The sequence below is a fragment of the Euphorbia lathyris genome, chromosome 6 (genome assembly GCF_963576675.1).
Source record: "Euphorbia lathyris chromosome 6, ddEupLath1.1, whole genome shotgun sequence".
Lineage (NCBI taxonomy): Eukaryota > Viridiplantae > Streptophyta > Magnoliopsida > Malpighiales > Euphorbiaceae > Euphorbia > Euphorbia lathyris.
Genome location: NC_088915.1, coordinates 78,253,535 through 78,271,611, shown reverse-complemented (window position 1 = coordinate 78,271,611; position 18,077 = coordinate 78,253,535). Strand labels below are relative to the sequence as shown.

Sequence of the window (18,077 nt, the reverse complement as noted above, 5' to 3'; positions counted from 1 at the left end):
AGTACTCATACGTTGAACTTCTTGTGTGGAACTAAATTCCATATCCGAACATACTTCTGGAGGAATAAAAGTAGGATCTTCATCTATGATCCTAAATGCTGGATCAGGAACTTTGCTTAATCTTATATAGTTATGCAATGCAAATGCAGCACAAACGATTCTATTTTGATCTTGCAATGAGTACTTGGGTACTTTCTCTAATATTTTCCATCGTGCCTTCAAAATGCCAAATGCCCTTTCAATACAACTTCTTAAGGAAGAATGAGCACGATTGAAAATTTCTTGAGACCCATTTGGATTCGCGCCACGAAATTCCGATTGATGATATCTTATCTTGTGGTAGGGCGTCAAATATCCTTCCCTTTCAGGATATCCTTTATCTACCAAGTAATATTTACCTAAACATGAAAATATAAACTCACATTACTAATATCTACATTAATAATTGTTAAAAGTAAAATGAATACTATTAATGAAAGAGGCTAATTACCAGGAGGAGGTTTTGGAAAGTTTAAACTTGGATTGCTAATAGTATCTTGAAAAATACGAGAATCATGAGCCGATCCTTCCCAACCAGTTAGCACATAGGTAAAAAGCAAATCGAAATCACATGCCGCCATAACATTGAGAGTGGGTGTCCCTTTCCTTCCTCTATATCACAATTGATCCTCCTCAGCAATTATAACATTGATATGAGTACCATCAATGGCTCCAATGCAATTCTAATACGAAATAAATAATATAAAATCTTGACAAGGTCATTAAGGTTATAATATGATATAATTAAGGAACAATAGAACTACAAATGATTACCTTAAAATGTGGCATATATCGATTGTCATTGGCAATTTGAGGAGGAATTTCCTTGAACTCAGGATCCCTCGGTTTTAATATATCTCTTGACAAGCCATCCATGGCATCCAAAACTTCCTTAAAAATTCTACTAACAGTTTCACCAGAATGCTGAAACCGCTCTTGGACATCACGATTTGAGGCGCCCTTGCTAAGAACCCATACAAATAAACCTACTTTTTCCAAAGTTGACATTCTATCTGAAGGAAATAAGTCATACTTACATTCTAGATCCATGCATAATTGTTGAAATGTGCTTTGTGTCATTATGAACATATTAAAACAGCGTTTTTCATGGCCATTTAATATTTCTTGTATCCATTTTTCTCCCGTTTGAAATGAAGTCATGCATGGCTCCTTATGTAGGTATGTTACATAATACAGACTAACATAACCTAATAAAGAAGCCATGGAGTCTCAAAATGCACTATCCCGACGTCTCTTCCGTATCCGATTACGTAAAACATACAAATCCATACCTGTAAATGCACGGAAGTCAGTTCGCAGCTACAAGCAACAATTAATTTGCTAATCAATTAAGAAAACAAGAATCTAGTGAGAAAATCATGTTCCCTAAAATTAAGCAACATCTAATAAATAATGTTCCCTAAAATTTCCTAAGAAACTAGTGAGAAAATCAGAAAACAAGAATCTGGATTGATCATTCATTAAATCTAATACTTCTACAAGAATAAAGGATAATATGAAAAAAGATTCAGAGAGTATACTTCTACAACTGATTAAATCGAATACTTCTACAACTGAAGCAACTGAAACAAGAATAAAGGATAATATTGATTAAATCGAATACTTCTACAACTGAAGCAACAAACTTGCTTCAGTTTGCAGCAGTAAACTGGGTAGTTTGCAGCTGCAAACTTGTTGCAAATTCGGTTAGTTTGCAGCAAATCGGGCACCAATTTACAGTAGCAAACTCTGCAAACAAGGTGTCCAATTTAACATCCCATCAATTTGAAAAGTAGAAATAATCCAAATGAACATAAAAACCAAAACCAAAGCATTGTCATAAATAAAAACCATGCATTACTAAAAAGACATAAAACAATTGTTTCATAAATAATCCAAACCAGGTTATATAGTCTCATAAATAATCCAAAACAGATCCCCTACAATAATGAAAAATAATATTGCATACTAGACTAATTTGATACATTCTTATCATTCTCGAACAAGTACTTTATCCATTTAATCCTTGTGTCATCATCGGGCATGCAATTGAAAATTGTTCTCTTTTCGGGTTTCTCCATCAAGCAACAAGCAAAACAGAATTCGGGGCTGCCATGGATTAAGCCAGACATGTTAATCAACTTTGCCAATGAATCAGCAAGTGTGTGTGAAGAGTCATTAAGTGCACGTGCTTCAAGGCTCATCAACTCCATATCATTGACATTCCTCTCGGTAACGACTTTCACCATAGTATCTATTTTTTCCATCAACAATACAGCTCCTCCCTTTCTTCCATTTTCTGTCTTACGACTCTTAGAGCTCTCCGTAACATCGTGCTCAGAACTTCTCTTGCTTCCGATATTAGCATGTTCAATTGGAGAAGGAGAATGAGAGGAGATTTGGGTACAATCATTCCAAACATCTTGCCAATCACTAGTAACTTGGTTATGGCTAAAACTAACATTCTCATTCATTTCAGCATCATAGTCATTTATACCAATAATATTTGATGGTGGTGTAGGGATATAGACGGATGGAGAAGGACCCATGGGTAAAGAAGGGACATTGGTTGTTTCTTTTGCTCGTTCAACTGGTGTAAACTTAAGCGTCCCTTGAGCAACTGAAACTCCAAAAAGTTGGTCCATCTTGGACTCAAGATCAGGCTCAATACCTTCATCTTGAAAAGCTTTAAAATGAATATTTTCCTATAAAATAAGATAAATGAAAATCAGCTTGAAATTAACAAAGTTGAATTAATTTTGTATATTGTGAGTTAAACCAAATGTTAGTAAATAAGTTAACCTCAATCTTTTTCTTCCACCACTCCTCACTAGCGCTTATTGTTCCTTTTACATGATCCCAGCCTAATCCGGTCTCTTTTCCTTTAAGTGCTCTCCAAAGGCTCCATATTCTTCTCATTCAATCCCATTTGTTTTTCAATTGGTTCTTCTCGTATGCTAAGTTTGTTTTTTTTTTTTGAACTCCACCTCGAGCACTTTCCATGGCATTCTTTGAGAGGTCGTTGCACCACGTTTCCCCTTACTCTTTTCAGCAAATTGGATACACAAATCACAGAATATGTGTAAAGTTTCTTTAGACCAAGTAGCTCGACTAACATCTCCTTTCCCACCTTCACTTTCCTCATTCACCATCTTGTCGTCTGGTGTCATCATCCTTATACAAATAAAACATAATTATACAGGATAATTTTAGATTTCTAATAAACTACAATTATGACCTATGCTCCCAAAGTTTGAACTCGACGTATTAGGAGATATGCTCTTCCAGAGAAACTTCATCCAAAGTAGAAGGTTGCTTATAGTTCTTAGGTTTATGGATTATAGGTTTTTATGATAAAAGGAGCCGAAATTAAAACTTACTGTGAACTGGCAGATGAAGAAGACACAAAAACTAAGAAGCAGAGAATTCTGGAAAATGAAAAAGCAAAAGGAAGAAATGAAAGACAAAATTCAACACGTTTATAAACAGAAATAAGAAGAGCAAACATCCATCATCCAAGCTTTCACAAACTCTGCAATTTATCCCAAAATGCAAGTGTTCTACATGATAATTTTAGATTTTTACTAAACTACAATTATGACCTATGTTGTTCTATGTATTGAAATTTAAAATTTCTATCATTATCATATGATCAATAAGAAGAGAATCTTATGCAAGCAAACAAAAATTAATTAACTAACCTCTTTGATGAAGAGCTTCTTCAAAGAAAAATTGGGGTCGAATGAGGAGGAGTCTGGCGCAGGAAGATGAGAGGGTCGAATAGAGGAGTCTGGCGCAGGAAGATGATATGAGAGGGGAGTCTGGCGCAGGAAGATGAGAGGGTCGGAGGAGGATTAATGCACGCAGGAAGATGAGAGTCGGAGGAGGATTAATTCACGCAGGAAGATGAGAGGGTCGATGGAGGAATGTATTAATTGGGGTTAAAAAAGTCCATTAATTTTAATATCCCAAAACGCTAATTGAAAAAGCTTCTAAAATGAGTTTTTTCAAAATTAGCGTTTTCATCCCAAAACGCTCTTCCAAACTTCTCTCTACCAAACATTCCAATCAGCGATTTCAGTGATCAAACCGCTAAAATTGGTTAAAAACGCTATTTTTATCCCAAAACGCTGTTTGCCAAACAGGGCCTAAATATTAGAGAAATATTTTTGTGCCTTCTTTGTTACCGTAAAATTTGAAATACACTATGACCGTTAAAAATTTGAGCTACATGTTGTAAAAATTTCCCCAACACAATTTGTATCCAACGTGGCAATATCAGGACCGCCAAAAGTGACTGAAACGGGTTTTGGTGGGTCCAGATAGCCATAAAAAACCAGCCAGCCAGCCAGCCACACCACAACCCACCTTACCAGAAAGTAAGAGAGAGAAAGCATCAAATTAATGTCACTCTCTCTCTATCTTTCTCTCTCCTATCTCAAACCAAAAAGCAAAAAATTGCATCTCTTCCCAAAATATAAATAATGGGAAACATCCAATTTTTAATTCCCCATATCTGCTTTTGAGAAAAAAGGGCTGCCTTTATCTATTCCGGAGAGAGAGATAAAGGTAACCCTAGATATGGCGGATTTGGAAAAACAAGTTCTTAATTTGAGGATGGAGGAGGAAGATGGAGAAGAGGCGAATCTGTTGAAAGGAATGACGGTTATAGATTTTGATGTGTTGTGTTCAACGGTCGCTTTGCAAACTCAAGGTAAATGGAGGAAGCTTGAAACCGATGATTTTGATGGCGCCGGTGTTGGTAATGGGGGAGAATTTGGGGGTGTTTTTAGGATGTGGGAAGGTGGAATCCTTGATTGCTTCGACGATCGCCGTGTCGCTATTGAATCCCTTTGGTACTTTCTCGCCTCTTTTTTCTGTTTTAATTCTTTTAGCATATGCTTAGATGTGTTGCTTGTTGATTCATATTGTCTGAGATTACAGGTAAAGATGGTTTCCTTTTGGTTTTAGAAGCGCATAATGAAATTTAATTTTGCCTAATAAATTAGAGGATGACCCTAAACTCTGGAGGTTCTCGCTGGCCCTCTAAACTTGCTTAAATTGATATGATTAACCTTGCAAAGCGGATATTTGGACAATTTGAAACACTCATGTTCAAAGGCTAAAAGTTCATTTTTTAGGTAAGTTTGGGGGTTTTAATAGTTGAGTTTAAGCAAGTTCAAGGGGTTAACAGGCCTCTTTGAGCAAGTTCAAGGAATTAATAGGCCCTTTTAAGCAAGTTCAAGGGTTAATAAGTCACTTTAAGCAAGTTCTGGGCTATGTTGCGCGGAAACAGAAAGAGAAACGGAATTTGAAAGGAAACTGACACTGGGAAACCTTATTTCTAAGAAAATATAGCTAGGAAACGTAATAAGGTTATCCATTGAACAAGCCATGTTTTACCTTGTGCTCAAAATTCTGCTGCAAAAGAAATGGAGAAGAAGCTGAAACGGTAAAGGAATGTGGAAACACTAATGAAGAAGAGTTTCCGTGCAATGCAGTGTAAGATGTCGGTGGAGGAGATGCATATGTTGCGATGGATGTGTGGTCATACGAGAAAGGATCGGGTGAGGAATGAAATAATTAGGACGAACGTAGGGGTTACATGAATAAAATGAGGGAAAACTGATTAAGGTGGTTTGACCATGTAAGACAAAGAGTGCTTGATACGCCAGTTAGAAGGATTGACGAGTGGCAAAGGGATGCAATGGTGAGGGTGTAGGGGAAGGCCTAAGCAAACTTGAAAGAGGGTCATTGAGAGTGATATGAGTTTATTGTAGATAGGACGGAGCGGAGCGGAGGGAGAGAGTTTATTTCGCTAACACGACTTGATTTTACGGTTTTGTTATATGACGGTTCATGTTAGCCGACACCAAATCATTTCGGGACTAAGACTTTGTTGTTGTTGTTGTTGTATACTAGACCTTGATGTATTAAGCCTTTAATATTTTTTCTTTCTCCTTTTTTGTTATGGATTATTGGTACTTCAGTTTGCTTCAGTTTCATGTTTCAATCATGGTTTTGTGTTTTGAGTAGCAATTTGAACTTTTGGGAGTAACATTAATTTGGTGTTGATTGCAGTTGTCCATGCTACAGATTCGGGAAGAATATGAGACGTGCTGGTTTTGGGGCTTGTTTTCTTCAGGTAAATTCTGCAATTCAGTTAGTTAAGCTTTGATGTTTCAAGAACTGAGTATGGTGAAGTCCGAAACTTTTCTTTATACAGGAGTTTTAAGAGAAAGCTGAAAGTTGTAAGTGTTGATTTTGCAGGGAACCGTATATTTCATTATTGCTCTTACAGCCCTTCTTAACTACATGGCTTTCGTGGTCACTAGACGGCCTTGCTTTCTCTATATAGCTATTGGTTTCACCATTTCAACAGGAATGTATTTGGGTTTCTTCCGCACGCAGATTAGAAAGAAATTTAATATCAGGGTAAGCCTATCTATCCGTATAATTCTGATTAGTTTCTTAGATGTTGTTTAGTCATAATATTTGAACCTGTAAACAGACTCTTTGTTTCGTGGCTGAAAGATTTTGAAACTTTATGCATATCTCCATCTGCAGCATATCATTTCACAATCAATTATAGTCTTTGAGTTTATGTTCTCTACATCTTGGATTAGCCTAAAGATAACGCGTAAATTGCACTAACGATCACTTTAAGTTTGGACAATGTCGCAGTAAGTTCACAAGAGCTTATTTTGTATCAATAAAATAGCTCATCTTTGCATTTTGTAACCAAGAGGTCACGGGTTTGAGTCTTAGGAGGGGCCTCTTGCCAAAACAATTGGCAGGGGAAGGTTTGCCCCCAATACACCCTTGTGGTGGGACCCTCCCCGGACCCTCGCTTAGCGGGGACGCGTAGTGCACTGGGCCGCCCTTTAGAGTCGCTTTAGACATTTTCAGACCAAATTCTGGTTGGCAATTCTGACTAGGATGTTTAGTCAATTCAACCAGGCGATGAAGCGCCATGTGTATTTATTTACTGCCACGTGATATCCATTTACTAGGTTAGTTAGGTGAAGAAATGGGTGCTGTGTGGCAGTAAATTATACACTTGGTGCTTACGTGGTCTGGTTGAATGGACGAAGTTTCTAGTCAGGCAGGCGAGAATTTGCCCTGGAAATGGTCAAAGTGACTTTTTTGGTACGAAATGTAAAGATGAGTTGTTTTATTGATACAAGATGAACTTTTGTAATCTTATTGGGACATTGTTCGAACTTATGTGATGTCTATGAGATTTAAACCCGCACTTGTGATTTGCATTCACTTATTCCTATTGCAATTTAGCTTAACATCTCTTTTTTCAGTTTCCCTTATTTCACATTTATCATCAGATTCTTCTGTTTTTCGACTTACCGTCTTTCTTTGGAATGTTTCTTGGATGATTTCAGGGAACGGAAAGTTCGATGGATGACTTTGTCTATCATATCATTTGCCCTTGCTGTGCATTATCTCAGGTTTGTTGTTTGTCTTTCCAACTTTCCAAATTCTGAATACATACATGTTCATGATTTTCAACTAAAAATGCGAAAAACACCCTCCATAAATCTAAAATCTGTGTTATTGTTCATCGAAAATTCCGACAGGAGGCAAGAACATTAGAGATAAATAATGTCCAAGATGGGATGTGGCACGGCCGGGGTGACACTATATGCATAGGTAGCATTACTGAAGGAAAAAAGACATTCTTTGAACTACATCCTCCTCCTTCTATCGTCTCAACACAGTCCCCCGAAATCTTCACCATTCAATGTTCTGCAGATGTTAGTGAGAACTCTTGACCACGGAGAATCTGCGCCTTCTGTAGACCTTGATCTTTCATCGGATGAACTGTTGAGTGTTTTCATGAACAGGGATGAACTGCTGACAGAGTCGGAACCTGTTCACGAGAATGCGATGAGTAATGTTGGAAAATGAGCGAAGAATCTGTGGCCTTGATCTTGTATGTGCTGAAAATTCTCTGTATATATTGTCCATTAATGAACCAAAATTTGAAGAAAGAGAATACAAGAACAGTTTCCAGATTCCACCCTGTTTTCTGCAAATATGTAATGCTTAGATTCATCAATTTGGCTGCAACTTGATAAAGTCACTAATGTTAAAACGAAAACTGTGATTAGGTTTTTCAATGGGGCGGGTTGGAGATGTTGGAGATGTGACTGAGCTATTCTATCCTCGTTCTCATTCATAATACGTATTCTCCATCCCGGTCCCAATTAAGATAAACGAGGATAGATTTATCTTCGTATCAATAAGTAATGGGGATTAGATCTATTTATGGGTTGAACTAGGTTCGGATTGGATCTAACTATCTAAGTCCAGTTCAATCCATATTATTTTCACATGGGGTGGCTATTGGGGAAGGTCTAAGCAAACTTGGAAGGAGGCGATTGAAAGTGATATGAGTTTATTGAGGATGTCGCTGACACGATTTAATTTCACGGTTTCGTATGACGGTTTATGTTAGCCGATATGGAATTATTTTCGGACTAAGGTTTTGTTGTTGTTGTTGTTGTTGTTGGGTGGCTATTGGGCTGGACAGAGTTAACGGAATTAGTTTTCAAGTCTAGTCTAATTTAACCCGCTCAACTAATATATTTAATAAATGATTATGAATGATAAAAATGGATAAAACTAAATTTTAATTAATTAATTCAACAAAATTAACAAATATAAATTAAATAAAAAACATTTACAAAAGAAAAAAAAAATCAAATATAAGTAATAAGATATATTTTATATAAAGAAGGTCGGTTTGGTTTGGATTTTTGAGAAAATTTCAAATCCAGCCTACTCAATTAACTAAATATAACATTTCCTATAAAATAAATAAATTATTCACAACAGAAATAAAAGCATCATTAGAAACTTTGATATACTATTTATTTCATCAATCCCTTTTCATAAAAAAAATCTAAATAAAATAAACATTCAACAAACTATAAACACAATTTAAATTTGAAGATGTAATTAATCTGTTAAATTATAAATTAACTGATAAATGTTAGAAAATATTCCTAAAAAAATGTTAGAAAATAGATTATATATTATGTAATATTTATATTATTAATACTAAGATTATATATTAATAGGTATATCCCTAAGTTGCCATTTGGTTCGCGGAATGAAATGGAATAGAATGATCATTCCAAAGGAATAAAATAGCAAAAGAATTGAATAGATATTCCTTAGGAATGACTATTCCTATATTTTGGTTAGTGGAATAAAATAGAATGGAATAGATAATTTTTTTTATCCAAAAGACAACACTATCCTCAAATGTAATTTTTTTTATTTCTTTTTTTTTAATTAAAGATAAGCGGCGAACATCCCAGTAAATTTTTTTATTTCTTTTAAAAATATATAAAAACACAGAGAAATGGGAAACATGAAACACGGAAAAAATGTTAAAAACATGAAAACCTGAAAAAATATGTAAATCAGGAAAACGTGAAAAAACGTAAAAAGTTTTTTATTAAAAACACGAAAACGTGTAAATATAGGAAAACCACGAAAACATGAAAACATAAAAAGTGGAAAAATATGAAAATCACGATAAGTAAAAAAATGTTAAAAACAGAAAAAAAAAGAAAAATTGCGTAGTCGGAACTAGCTTAAGTGATCCACTCTCGTCCACTAGGGATAGAAGAGTCGGGCATACGTCCTTCGTGAAGGGAGGTGGATGTCTCTATAGAGGGGAACTCTATGGACATTATGGGGCCGCTAAGAGTCTATAGTGCGTGCCCATTCTAGGGCGATGTTTAATTACATAGAGACCCTCCGGGATGGAATACCGACATATGCATTGACAGAACGCTTAAAGGGGATAGACCCCTTCGGTAGGAGTTGGCTGGCCGGGACTTGGAGAAATTCGAGGCACCACAGGGTTCTAGCCTGGCTCAGACCTGGCCCCGTGAAATTTGGTATCAGAGCCTAAACGAAGCAAAGCCCTTGTGAAGTATCCCGTGTTGGTCCCCTGTAACGTGACAAAGTTAGTTCCAAGAGGGGGGGGGGGGGGGTTAGGAACTATTTTTAAAAAATTCACGTTAAGGCTAACTTCTTTTCGTTTAAGACTTTTACTAAGTCTTTTAGCACAGTGATGCTGAGTAAGATCACAGACAGGGTTAGTTAACTAGTAACTAAATCTGTTTCCGTCATGAGTCAAGAGGTAGCAGTTAAGTCTATTCCTGAGCTCAGTGCTCAGATCACGCAACTCAGTAGATGCGTTTTACAATTTACTAGGCACAATACAAAGCAATTAAATAAGGAGCAAGAGTTAGGAAAATAAAACTCAGCAGTCTTATCCTGGTTCGACCTCCTTGCCTACGTCCAGTCCCTGGAATCATTCCGAGCTTTTTGAATCCACTACTGAGCTCTTTCAGGTAGAGCACAAACCTCTTACAATAGTCACTGAGTATACAAGAGTACCTTTCTCTATTCTTCTACTCAATACTATCTCTACCACTGAGTGCTATAACTGAGCAACTCAGTGTCTCCTTCTAAACTCTAGAGTTGATAAAGTGTTTGTTCGAACAAATTGAAGAACACTTTAGATGATTTAACAATCTAGGCTTTTACACAATGAATATGAATGAGTGTAAGATTTGCTTTGCTTTTCGAGACAGAAACTTCAAGTTGCTATTTGGTCAGCATTTCGACTTGGTGAAGATCTCCATCGAATGAAGAATTTGAGAGGCCTATTTATAGTGACATCTGAGGCACCGGTTATTTCAAATTTTGAAATAACCGTTGGAGGGAAACGACGCACGGTCGCTTTCACTCGGTCAGTGCTCAGTGCCTTCGGCCAATGAGAGCGTTGCATCTTCTGCCTTCTTCAGTTACCAGGTATGTCTGGTCGGCAGTCGTCAGATTGTCCCTTTTCTTTTGGTAAAGTCTCTCCGACAGCTTCCTGCATCTTCTGAAACTTTTCCGAAGTGGAACGACTTTGTTTGGAAGTTACCCAGGTCAACTGTTGACCTGTCTTCTATCCGTTCAACTCAGCAGCTTCGGCATGAAGCAATTGAGAAGGCTTCTCGATCCTTCTCGCTGTTGGGCTTGATTTCTTCTTGCTGGGCCGTGTGGCTTTAATTTGTTGACTTAGGCTTTGACCTTCTCTTGTGGACTTTTGGGCCTTGATCTTTTAATGTCTTTAGTTCTTATAAATTAAATTACTCAATATTGAACAAACACATTAGTATGAAATAAATCAAAGCATTTAAATTTAATGTGTTAGAATAATTTATCATGAGAATTTAAATCTAACTTAAATAATTTTGTCAAATCAAAATCATTGTGGAAATGTGTTTCAACATCCCGTAGTCTCATAACTAAGCAAGACCTTTGTGAGGTGGGAGAGTAAGTTTTAAGTAAACGAGTTCTTCGTGGCGTGAGCATGCAAGCATTAACTAAGCGAGTTCTTCATAGTGTGAGCTTTAACTAAGCTTTAACCATGTCCTTCTTTTGATGTTTCACACTTGGGGTTGGTATTAATTGCGTATTGCACTGAGCTATTCGACTTGTTCCTTCATTCCTTCCTAATGCGCTCGGGGGAGGGGGTCCTCTGATGCGCTTGGGAGAGGGGTCATCTCCTCAGCGAGGTAAGCCCATAACTATTGGTTTTCTCGATGTAGCTAGACCTCGACCAATTTAGATTGAGAGGCCTGTAGTTTCTGGATGGCCACAAAAAGTGCTGAATTAGGGTGAATTGTGCGTAACTGCGTAGTATCTTCATCCATTGATTAATCATTGGTTTCTAGTGACCCACACCGTGTTCATTATGAAACGAGGTTTATTCTTCCTTGTCTGGCAAGGAGACAAGTGTTTTTTTAGTTCTCTTTTCGGGGAGGCTATTTTTGGTGTCCTCCGCGTGTTGGCAATTTTCCTTTCATGTTGTCGAGTTCTTGTTTACTAGTCGGGAAAGCTTATCGAGTTCTAGAGGTCGAGGAATATGATACATACTCACCACACAAATGTTGGATCATCTCCATCTTCTCGAAGTTGACTTTTTAAAAGGTTGACTTGTGTGGGGTGAAATTATGGTGTAAACTCCGTTCTAAATTAATAGGGGTAAGGATATAAAAGGAAGCCTATTTGTTTCAATAAAATCGTAAACTAAATCGCTTTATCGCTACACCCGTTACTTACTCTTACTTAGCTAATATTGCTTTTGTCAAATAGAAAACTTCCGATTGATTTCTGCTGGGCATACTTAACTTTCAATTAGCTGTCATACTTTCTGGATGTCCTACTTCTTTTAATATTTCATCGAACCTTAGAGCATGTGCAATGGTTGAATTACTTTGCTATATCTGATACAAATTGTTGTATTAAGCCATTGTGGGATGTTGTCTCAAATAAGGGAGAAAGAGAGGTGTATCACAATTGTGATACACTTGTGAGTCTTTTTTTTTTTTTGTAAATGTGCAAGGTGTGGTCCACGCTTAAATCAGCGGCTGAGATCGCGCCTCAGCTGGCGCGTGTGCTACACGCGCGCTTGAGGCGCGTCCAACCGCAAAAGTGGACTTTGTGACATTTATTTTTTTATTTTTTTAAAAATTCGAAACAGCAGAGATGGGTCACATTGAGATATTTAAAATATTAATGTGATATATCCGTTGGTTTTGTTATTTAGTAAAAAATATAATTAAATATATATATGACCCAACGGATATAATAAACGGTAACATTTAACAACCATGTTTTTTTGAAAAATTTCATTATAAATACCTATTCATTTTTACACAACAAATAAACTCACCTAAATCCTTTAGAAGTATGGAGAAACGTCAAGGCAAGAAAAAATCCTCGGAGAAAAATCGTTATTCTGATTCGCAACACCCTAATCCTTTCCAAATGCCAAACCGAAATACTTCGAATATGCAAATATCTCCCATGAGGATATTTCCACAACCCGGATTTCCTCAAAATTACGGTAATTTTATGCCAAACCCTCAAAACTTCTACCATCCCGATGTTCATTACGCCAATATGACCCAATATAACGATAGTCAACCGATGAACCATCACCTCCAAAATTCGGGTTATACTGATCCGTATCTTTCATTCAACAGTTCAAGAAGTTCATTTTCCGGATCACAGTCGCCAAATCTTGACTCGCCAAATCGGGATTCTATCGATCTTGACGATGAAGACGAGATTGACGAATCACTTCTCGGTGAACCTGTTGCCGAGCCAACAAAGAAGCGAAAACAATATAAATGGACACATGAACTAGAAGACTTATTATGTAAATGTTTTTTATCAATTTCTACAGACAATGTTGTTGGTTCGGCTTAAAAGGAAAGAACGTTCTGGACTCGAATAAGCACCATGTTCAACGAAAGTAGGCCCAGAAATTCGGAAGCACTCACAGGCGGTAAGGGTAAGAATAAATTTTATGAATCAGTAGAGAAACCAATAGATTTGTCGGTTCATTTATGAAAGTGCAGAATTTGCAATTAAGTGGAAAAAGGGGATAATGAACGCGTTGAACATGCTCGGTCTCTGTACCGAGCGAAGTGGAACACAGTATTCACCTATATCCATTGTTGGCGGTGAAGAGGTTGCCGAAACAGAAGAGAAACATGAACGGCCACCGGGAATTAAGGCGGCGGCTAAAGACAAAGGCAAACAAAAGGCAACATCGACCACCGTGAATGACGTTGCGATGCAACGAGATTTTGATTTTATCAAATCGGGTTCAGACGGAATGAATGAAGAGCAGAAAAAAAGATATGATATTATGTGCTCTTACATCATGAAGAAATACCCAGATGTATTCCCTTAATCGTGTTAGTTTTTAATGGTAGCATCTCTTTTAATTTCTTCGTTTTTAAATCTTGTATTTTATTTCGTTTGGTATTCTCGTGTTTTATTTCAATAAAAAATTATCGTTTGTGATATTTTTTATTTTTACAATTAATTATATTTTTTAACTAACTATTTCGGTTCAAAATAATTATAGATATAATTGATATTTATTTTTTTAACCAATTTATATAGATTAATGGAATTATTTAGATTGAATGATGAAATAATTTGATTAATTGTTTGGTGGAAAGAAATAATAATTTATTTGGAATGTGTAAGAGTTTTATGACAAGTGGGTCCTACGTAAAAAGTGATACAAATTGGTTTAATGAAGACGTAGTTGAATGTATTAGATTCTTTTGAAAAAAGTGGATTTTTTTGGATATAATACAAAAAAAACTTGTATCATCCATTGTGGTGCTCTTAGTTGACTCAATCAATTTCCTAATCTTAATCCTACCACCTTTACTACAATTAAACCACCAACCCCAACTTTAGAACAAGAGTTCATCACAAGTACTATTTCTTTCTCATGTATGTGAGTAAGGCTAATTCATTTTCATACGACTTTGTTCAACGAGTCTGATCAATCTAATCATTATGGATCAATTAAGCCCTCTCGGGAACTTGCTTAACCCCTAAGAATAAAAAAGAGATAAATACAGGTTTGATCCTATATATGGGAATTTATCATAATTTCGTTAATTTCTTTAACGAGAGTTTATGCATTTGAACTTTAATATTATAATAATGTAAAGTTCAAATATGTTTATATAAATTTTTTTAGAAATCGTAATATTAACATTATACTTTAAGGACAATGGATATAATTTAGGGTAAATTATAAAACTACGTTAAATGGGAGATCCATTTACATATTTAACTCATTTACTCAACCTACTACACATCTAGACTGTTTTTGTGTGACTTTCCCATAATACCCTCAATATTCACGCGCATCTGTCTCCCTCCCGTCCGACTTCGCAGATTTGATCATATGCGAAGCCTGCGAAGCTAATAGATGGGTTACTTGATGAATTTAATAAGCATATGCGAAGCTAATGTTCGGTTTACTTGATGAATTTAATTAGCATATGCGAAGCCTGGATGTGTTTTGAAGCTAATTCGCGAAGTGGTATATAACAAAAAATGTCAAACAACAACAGATTCTAACATTAAAATCATAACATTATCAAAATTTACAATAAGATTGCCACAATAACAACATTAAAATCATAACAAAATTGCCACAATAACAGCCCACCTCTGATCATCGATAAAGGCTTCTCCTTTATCGTCTTCTCCAATCTCTGGTACACATTAGCAAGCAGCATGGAGCACAAGTTCAGACTTTGCCCTGCAATCAAAGCCTTGGCTATGTGAAAGATGCTAGGAGTAGGTCTACCTCCCAGAGGCTCAAAGAGGAACTGACTCTGCAGAAGCCGGATGAAATAAACATGCCCAACATCACTGACGATCCGCAGCTTAGGAAACTATCTCATCATGGTACAGTACTTGCCAGTTGACTGGACAGATAAAGGCTGCAGCTCAGGAAATAACTCAGTATGGATCTGCCCAGGAATCTCAACCTCACCCATAGGCAATCCTGTGATTGCCATTACATCTCTAAGAGTCATAGACATAAGCCCCAGAGGAAGCATGAGAGAATTGTAGCGGGTAGACCAGAAGTTAAGAGCCCCAGTGATGACGTTGTGGCTAAGACGGAACTCATGGCAAGACAGGTCAATAAAGTTGTAGATGCCCCATTCCTTCCATTTATTTGTATAGCTCGGCCTGAACCTGTCAACAAGCTTCTTCCACTCAACTGTATCCCTAGGAAAGACATGATATGTGCTCTTCTTGGAGCCGAGAGGAAACAAAGAGCTGTCCAGAAGAAAAGGTTCATCTCCTGAAATCACGTCAGCTGTAGGCTCGCCAGAAAGAGCCACGGGTCTCATGCCAAAATAAGAAGCCTGGAGAAGAAATTAAGAGAAATTCAATTGATTTTTTCAAGCAAATTCAAGGAAAAATAAGGCGCATTTTTTACCTTCTTCAAGCATAATCGCTGTCCGAGGTAGGAGGAAGGCTCAATGAGATGAGAATAGTCAGTATTAACTGCAAATTTATTCAGAAACGGAGGGCAAAAGCTCAGGTACGCGTTTTTTACTTTAAAAAAAAAAGAGAAAAAGAATGCAAAAAATGTAAACCGAATCTGCCTAAAAGAAAAAAAAAACAAAAAATATATAAATGAGGCAAGAAAAGATGTTCAGTGTAAAAAGAAAATAAGATTTACTGTAAACAGAAGAAAAACACAAAGGTAGCAATTCACAGGTTCAAAAATAAGCCAACAAGCTTGAAATTGCACGGGAAAATCAAAATTACATGCATCCATGGTATTTCCCTAGCCTTAATTTCGGTTTCTTGGCCTTAATTTAAACAATTAAGCCATTTTTACACCTGCTGTCTTCTAGCCTACCAACATGTTCAAAAGCAAAATTCTACAGCAAACTCAAAAACCATGAAGCCAAATACCAAATTGACCATTTCCTTAGCCAAAAACTTCCTTAATTAAATTCCAATCCTCGAACATCAATTTCACCTCTCCTAAACCTAATTTATATCCATTGTTCACCATTTACAAGCTCCATCACAACAAATCATACCAATTTCAATCCTAACCTTCACCAGATATGATTTTAAGCATCAAACTTCAGGCATACCTAAATCTGTAAAATCATATAAAATTGTGCAAAATCAAGGAAGGAGACGAAATTGGAAATGAAGAGAACTTACCCGTGGAGGAGGAGGCCGACATTGTTCACGGCGGCAACAACAGCGGCGACAGCAACAGAGGCGGCAATGGCAGAACGAATTCCGGCATGAGCAAAGTGGAAGGCGGCGATGCCGCGGAAGAGGAAGAAATCGAAGAAGAAGGCAGCAGAAACGGCGACAATGGCAGAACGAATTCCGGGAAAGGAAGAGAACGTCAACCGATCGCTGGAGAACAGGAGCGTCGAGAGCGCAAGGGAAGAGGAGAGAAAGAAATCGAAAAAGAAAAAAGGGGGAAAAGGAAATTTGAGGTTTTTTCTAAATTTGGGTTTAGTTAAGATTGAGTTCAAATTTGAATATTCGGTTTTAGTTTAAGCCTTTGTAATTTTCATTAACTTCAAAAAGCCCAATTTCAATTCTTTAACGGGCCAAATTAGTTTAGGAAAGTTACGGTCAATTTTAGTTTCCTTTTAGACAAATTAGGATTTATTATTTTCACAAATAGGCCTTTAATTTCATAACATTTATTCAATCAAATTTTATAGGATGAGAGTTAGAATTAGGAAAGTTAAGGGGTATATAAAAAACTCTCTTATTACTAATTCCATTACATAAAAGAGAAGGGGGTAATTGTTGGGGTAAATGTAATTTTTATATTTATTTACATTTTTACCATAGGTTACAATTATAACCTAAATTTGCCAATTTTTACATTTATTCACATTCAAACCATAGGTTATAATTATAACCTATCGTTTGTCCTTTTTATTATTTTAGTGTAAAAATAAAGGAAAGAAAAATAAAAATAAAAGAAATACAAAAGAAAAGAAATAAAAAATAAAAAAGAAAGAGTCAAAAGAAGAGAAGAATGCGGGTTAGTGGGTGACAAAGTGGAAAATGCCACTAAACTAACTTCTAAGTGCAGGAAAATCCGAAATAGGTAACTAGCCACTTTTGATTAAATTATTCGGGAAGCTAAACGTTCAAGAACTTCAGAAGTGAGCTCGGATCCAGAAAATAGACGTACCCAACTTTCTGGATCCATCTTCAGCAGCATCATAGGACGAACACAGAGAGAGCAGAAATTTTCCAAAGTCAGCTGCAAAAATACAATGCAATTTCGGATCAAACTACAGAGGCCAAGTTGAGGCCTAAAAACAAGGAAGCACTACTCCATTTTGTTCAAAGTGGAATCATGGCATGAGTAGTGGGTAAGTGTGTGCTTAGTGGGTGTAAATCTCTCCTATAAATAACCTTTCTTCATCTTCATTAAACCACCCAACCAATCAATACAAAACAAAAATCAACAACAAATAATCAATCAAATACAATAAACACAACAAATATCAATACAATTCTCAAATATATTCAGCCTATTCATATCCTTCTAGCCAAATTCGGCCCCAATTCGGTCCATATTCATCACTAAACACAATTTTCAAGCTTCCGAGCCA

General features: G+C 36.5%; 2 protein-coding genes across 2 annotated transcripts; one reads left to right on the top strand and one right to left on the bottom strand.

The window, feature by feature from the left end:
* The first annotated feature begins 4,411 nt into the window (after nt 1-4,411).
* On the top strand, nt 4,412-8,072 carry LOC136233417 (uncharacterized). Its single transcript, XM_066023064.1, has 5 exons — nt 4,412-4,895; nt 6,121-6,184; nt 6,310-6,474; nt 7,437-7,502; nt 7,632-8,072. Exons 1-5 carry the CDS (start codon nt 4,621-4,623, stop codon nt 7,824-7,826), a joined length of 765 nt encoding a protein of 254 aa, XP_065879136.1. The 5' UTR covers nt 4,412-4,620; the 3' UTR covers nt 7,827-8,072.
* Nucleotides 8,073-14,976: 6,904 nt separating this feature from the next.
* Nucleotides 14,977-16,946, bottom strand: LOC136233097 (uncharacterized). Its single transcript, XM_066022660.1, has 3 exons — nt 16,648-16,946; nt 15,902-15,969; nt 14,977-15,827 (listed from the first exon to the last, which is right to left on the bottom strand). The coding sequence occupies exons 1-3, from the start codon at nt 16,667-16,669 to the stop codon at nt 15,348-15,350; spliced, it is 570 nt and encodes a 189-aa protein (XP_065878732.1). The 5' UTR covers nt 16,670-16,946; the 3' UTR covers nt 14,977-15,347.
* Nucleotides 16,947-18,077: the final 1,131 nt, after the last annotated feature.

What these genes read in the sequence shown, in the direction of transcription:
- LOC136233097 (XM_066022660.1), bottom strand. Translation starts at nt 16,669, where the DNA reads ATGTCGGCCTCCTCCTCCACGG. An exon ending in GTCGGCCTCCTCCTCCACGG is followed by an intron (nt 15,970 to 16,647) that starts GTAAGTTCTCTT and finishes ATAAATTTGCAG; the next exon opens with TTAATACTGACTATTCTCAT. An exon ending in AGCGATTATGCTTGAAGAAG is followed by an intron (nt 15,828 to 15,901) that starts GTAAAAAATGCG and finishes TTTCTTCTCCAG; the next exon opens with GCTTCTTATTTTGGCATGAG.
- LOC136233417 (XM_066023064.1), top strand. Translation starts at nt 4,621, where the DNA reads ATGGCGGATTTGGAAAAACAAGTTCTTAATTTGAGGATGGAGGAGGAA. An exon ending in GTCGCTATTGAATCCCTTTG is followed by an intron (nt 4,896 to 6,120) that starts GTACTTTCTCGC and finishes TGTTGATTGCAG; the next exon opens with TTGTCCATGCTACAGATTCG. An exon ending in TTGGGGCTTGTTTTCTTCAG is followed by an intron (nt 6,185 to 6,309) that starts GTAAATTCTGCA and finishes TTGATTTTGCAG; the next exon opens with GGAACCGTATATTTCATTAT.